This window comes from Gavia stellata, chromosome 36 (assembly GCF_030936135.1).
Source record: "Gavia stellata isolate bGavSte3 chromosome 36, bGavSte3.hap2, whole genome shotgun sequence".
In the NCBI taxonomy this organism is placed as follows: domain Eukaryota; kingdom Metazoa; phylum Chordata; class Aves; order Gaviiformes; family Gaviidae; genus Gavia; species Gavia stellata.
Window position 1 is genome coordinate 701928 of NC_082629.1, and position 4566 is coordinate 706493.

The following is a 4566-nucleotide window of genomic DNA, read 5'->3' on the forward strand; positions in this document are numbered from 1 at the left end:
AAGCGGGGAAGACGCTGGGCTTGCCTCTTCAACAGAGTCCTAAACCTGGTGATTTTCTTCTGGGATGGATTCTGGTGCACGGGACCAGCGAGCGATGGGACCTGCAGGCAGGGATGCTGCATTTGGGACAGGTCCCCGAGGATAGAGTGAAAGTAAGTCTCAGACTGCAGCTTGGAGGGGTTTTGGAGCAGATCGGTAGCCGTTTCTAGGCTGCTCTCCCCACGCAAGGTGGGTGCAACCCTGTGGTCCCACCAGGACACTGGCAGAAGGTATTTGGACCCGCTCCACCCTGGCTCAGCCAGACCCACCCATTCGTCCCAAAGATGGTCCTTCACCACCCTCACCCACCAGATTTCCCAGCATCTGACAGACCCTTATTACTCTGCCGAAGAGTTAATTGGGGCCACATGGTCCTCCGGGGATACAATGGCTGTGCACAGCAATTAACACCCTAATCCAGCCCGCAAACCCCATCACGCATATTAAAAGTGGGATTTTCCACATGGGGTGGGCAGGGCCAGTGGAGCCAGGGCTTGGGCAGCACACTTTCAGCAAAGCTGCTTAGATGCTAAGCTTTATTAAATGAGTCAGGCACGATGACAGGATTTGGGGGGCTGATTAACGTGAAACCCAGGCTGGTTTGTGCGGTGTGACTGCGTTCGTTATGGCAGAGGGAAAGGAAGGTTCAAGCAAATGTTCTCAGGTCAGAAGAGCTCAGGCAGGAAAACCTCCAGAGGCAGCTCAGCAGAGGACCTTTACTTTCAAGCTCCCTTTTGCAACACACAACGTGACAATCAGGGTTGAAGCCACGAGGGGAGGGACTCATGAGTGGGAATAACCCCAAAATTGAATTGTTGGAAGCCTTGAGCCCTGGAAAAGAGCTGCTGGGCCCCAGGGAGAGGCTTCAGTGGCTCCCCAAAAACTTCACCAGAAATTATTGTAGAAAGATAAATAGATAGATGATGGATAAATAGATTCTGTAGGTACCATTGGTGGACAAAAAGCGGTTGATGCTTCTGGAAGATGATTTTGACCTCAGTTCCTAATGTCCTCAACATGTTGAGTGACTCTTCTGCTGGAATTCGTTAACATCTCCTTGTCCCTTTGTTGCAGAGATCAGAGATGACCAAGACGTATGCCAAACCCAAAGAGATGGCAGAGCTCGTGAGCACCCAAGCCTGGATGGACGAAACGCTGAGCTCCAAAGATGAGCTGAAGGAAGAGGACGGCAGCCAAGGTCCTTTTGGATTGATGTCAGGCTTGAATGAAGAGCGTGACAGCATCGAGGAAGAAGAGGAGGAAGAGGATGATGGGGAAAAGCCGAAGAGAAGAGGACCAAAGAAGAAGAAAATGACCAAGGCAAGGCTGGAGCGGTTCAGGGCCCGGCGGGTGAAGGCCAACGCCCGGGAGCGCACGCGAATGCACGGTCTAAATGATGCTCTTGACAACCTGAGGAGGGTGATGCCCTGCTACTCCAAGACTCAGAAATTGTCCAAGATTGAGACACTGAGGCTTGCAAGGAACTACATCTGGGCTCTGTCTGAGGTGCTCGAGACGGGGCAAACTCCTGAAGGGAAGAGCTTTGTGGAGATGCTCTGCAAAGGCTTGTCCCAGCCCACTAGCAATCTGGTGGCTGGTTGTCTGCAGCTGGGCCCGCAGACCTTGTTCCTGGAGAAGCATGAAGAAAAGTCCCCGGTGTGTGAATCGGCCATATCCAGCCACTCCTTCAGCTACCAGTCCCCAGGGCTCCCAAGCCCACCCTACGGGACCATGGAAACACATCTGCTGCATTTAAAACCTCCGACCTTCAAGAGCTTGGTGGATGCTTCTTTTGGAAACCATCCCTCTGACTGCACCACTCCCCCCTATGAGGGTCCCCTGACGCCGCCCCTGAGCATCAGCGGGAACTTCTCCTTGAAGCAAGATGGGTCTCCAGACCTGGATAAATCCTACACCTTCATGGCCCACTATCCCTCAGTCAGCCTGGCTGGAGCACATGGACATGCCTCTCACTTCCAAAACACAGTGCCCCGCTACGAGATCCCCATAGACGTGAGCTATGAGTCCTACCCTCACCACGTGGCCGGGCCTCAGCTCAACGCCATCTACAATGAATAGCAAAGCAGAGTTAGACCCAAATTCTTGACGCAGAGAGAAGTTCAGTCGCGTCGTGGAGCTGTTTCTAGAATGGACACAACTGGAGCGAGGATATGGCTGCTACGGGGTGAGAGACTTCTGAGCATCTCTGCAGGACATCACTGTGGAAGGTTCAGCCGGCCCTCCTGTCCCCTCCCAACAGGTCTGCACTGGTGCCACCTTGCTGATTTCCAAGCTGTCTCCAGGAGCCACATGAACCCTTTCCGACGGCTGAACTCTAAGCAGCCACCGCCAAAAGCTGAGCCGTTGCCTCCCGCTCCCTCTCTCCCAGAGATGCTCGTGAAGGTGGCTTCACCCTGCAGGACTTTCTGCCTGAACGCACTCCAGCACTTGGGATCATCCATTGCCAAGACGTTACGGCTCCTTTTCCTCCCTCCCTGGGTGGTGGGGCATGGGCACACCTCTGTCTTGCATCAGGTGGAGACAAGCCCCTCCTGCCCCTTGGAATGACCGGTTCCCCTCCCACATGCTCTGATGGAGTCATGGCTTTCCCAGTCCAGCCGTGGCCAGGCAGAGGTGGGAATGATCTGGACCACTTGCAGAAGACCAACATGGTTGCTCCTCCTTGAAGCTTCCCACCCAACGGAGAACCTTATCTTTGCTGCCACCGTACCATCCAGGGACGGCATGGTCCAGCCAGGCTCAGAGCTTCTCCGTGACGGCCCCTCCACTTCTCTCCTCCTGCGCTGAGCCTTGCTGTCCGTCCTCTCCCGAGCCTCAGACCTCGCCTGTGACCTACAACCAGCATGGGATTATCAGCACACGGATCTTGCAACCTCGTTAAGGGACTGCTGATCTTTCAGAGCATGAATATTCTGGCTGGAAGAGGAGCTCTCAGCTGAACACTTGCTCCTGACTAGGGCCACGTCTTCTTACGGTTTGTAGTGTTATTTATCATGATCTGTGTCCTGAACACATCCTGCCAAAAAAAGTGTGTCTTAATTTCCTGTTTTATTTATTATTTACTGTGTGCGTGGGGTCTAATTTATTTCCTGCCATTTTACATGAAATGTGGAATGTGCTAAATAACCTCCTCATTTTCCAGTTGACTTCCAAGTGCTTAGTTGGAGTTAGCTTTGTGGAGACTTGTGGTTTTTACAGTGCTGTTGCTCCAAGATTATTTATTAGCCATTATTTATTTAATTTATTTTCTTCCTGCCCTCACGGTCTATCTTCTGGTGATGAAACCAAGTATTTAACCAAGGGGCTACATATTTAACATTGAACTACATATTTAACATGGCCATTTGTCGGATTTTGGAGGCTGATTGTGCCCGGCACCTCCCAACTCGTCCCTTGTATTTCTATATGAGCAATAACTTTTAAAGGCTATGCAACTATTTTTGTTTTCAAGAAAATCCAGGCAACTATTTTTGATGTCCCACTGGCCCTGCGAGCCCGGCTGGCCAAACCTCCCTGTTTTGCAGAGGTGTTTTGTATAGAGTTGGGAATTTGGAGATGACTTGAGCTCCGGAGGTCCCTGCCCAGCCCCTGGGTCCTGGGGCTTCTTCCCTTTTGTACCGAGAGCAAATGTTTATCCTTTTGTAAAGAAAGCAGAACTGGGGTTTTAGCTCAAATAAAGTTGTGGTCTTGTTTCAAGCAGCGTCGCCCCAGGGCTGTTGTCTCCTTTTCTGTGGTCTTCAGCGTGGTGGTGGTGAGGGGCTGCCTGGGGGGAACCAAAGGATCCAACCTCCGCCCTGGGCTGGGGTCCAGCTGGGATCCCTGACCTTGGGGCTGGGCTCCATGGGCTGCTGCAGGTGGCTAGTGCTGGCCATGGGACCAGCACTGGCCATGGGACCCCCTGGGACGGTCACCTCCAGAGGCGTTTGGGTGGCGGTGGTCTCGGCTGTGGGGTGAGGATGGGTGCGTTTAACATGGAGCTGCTGCTGGCTCTGCCCCAGGGCTCTGCCCGTCCGGCCCCGGCGTTCATGGGGTGCACGGCACGAACACACGCTCACACACACGTAGACACACGTGCAAACATGCGTGTAGTCACACACACGTGCTGCCCCAGACACGCACACATGCGTGCACCTACATGGATAAGCCCATGCAGGCGTGCACACACAAATACCACACGCATGTGCAGGCAACCCTGTGCACGCTGACACACCATGCACATGAATGCCGACGTCTGCACACTCCTGAGCGATGCATAAATGCGCACAGCGCCATGTGCACGTGCAGGCGCACGCACACGCGGGTGGGCTCTGCACCCGTGGCCGTGCAAAGACACTGGGACACGTCCCGCCTGCTCCGTGAAGGCAGCGCACGGGGGACACGGGCATCCTGACTTCACCCCATCTCAGCCACGGCCCCCCACCCAGAGCTGGGGTGTGCGTGACCTGCCCCCCCCTAGCACCCCCGAGCCCTCATTTCCCAGCTGCGCTAAAAACCCGAAACAGCTTC

The 4566-nt window shown here is 54.0% G+C and overlaps 1 protein-coding gene across 1 annotated transcript; it reads left to right on the forward strand.

The window, feature by feature from the left end:
- Positions 1-1122: 1122 nt before the first annotated feature.
- Positions 1123-2118, forward strand: NEUROD4 (neuronal differentiation 4). Its single transcript, XM_059832890.1, has one exon. The coding sequence runs from the start codon at positions 1123-1125 to the stop codon at positions 2116-2118; it is 996 nt and encodes a 331-aa protein (XP_059688873.1).
- The last annotated feature ends 2448 nt before the right edge of the window (positions 2119-4566 follow it).

What these genes read in the sequence shown, in the direction of transcription:
- NEUROD4 (XM_059832890.1), top strand. Translation starts at nt 1,123, where the DNA reads ATGACCAAGACGTATGCCAAACCCAAAGAGATGGCAGAGCTCGTGAGC.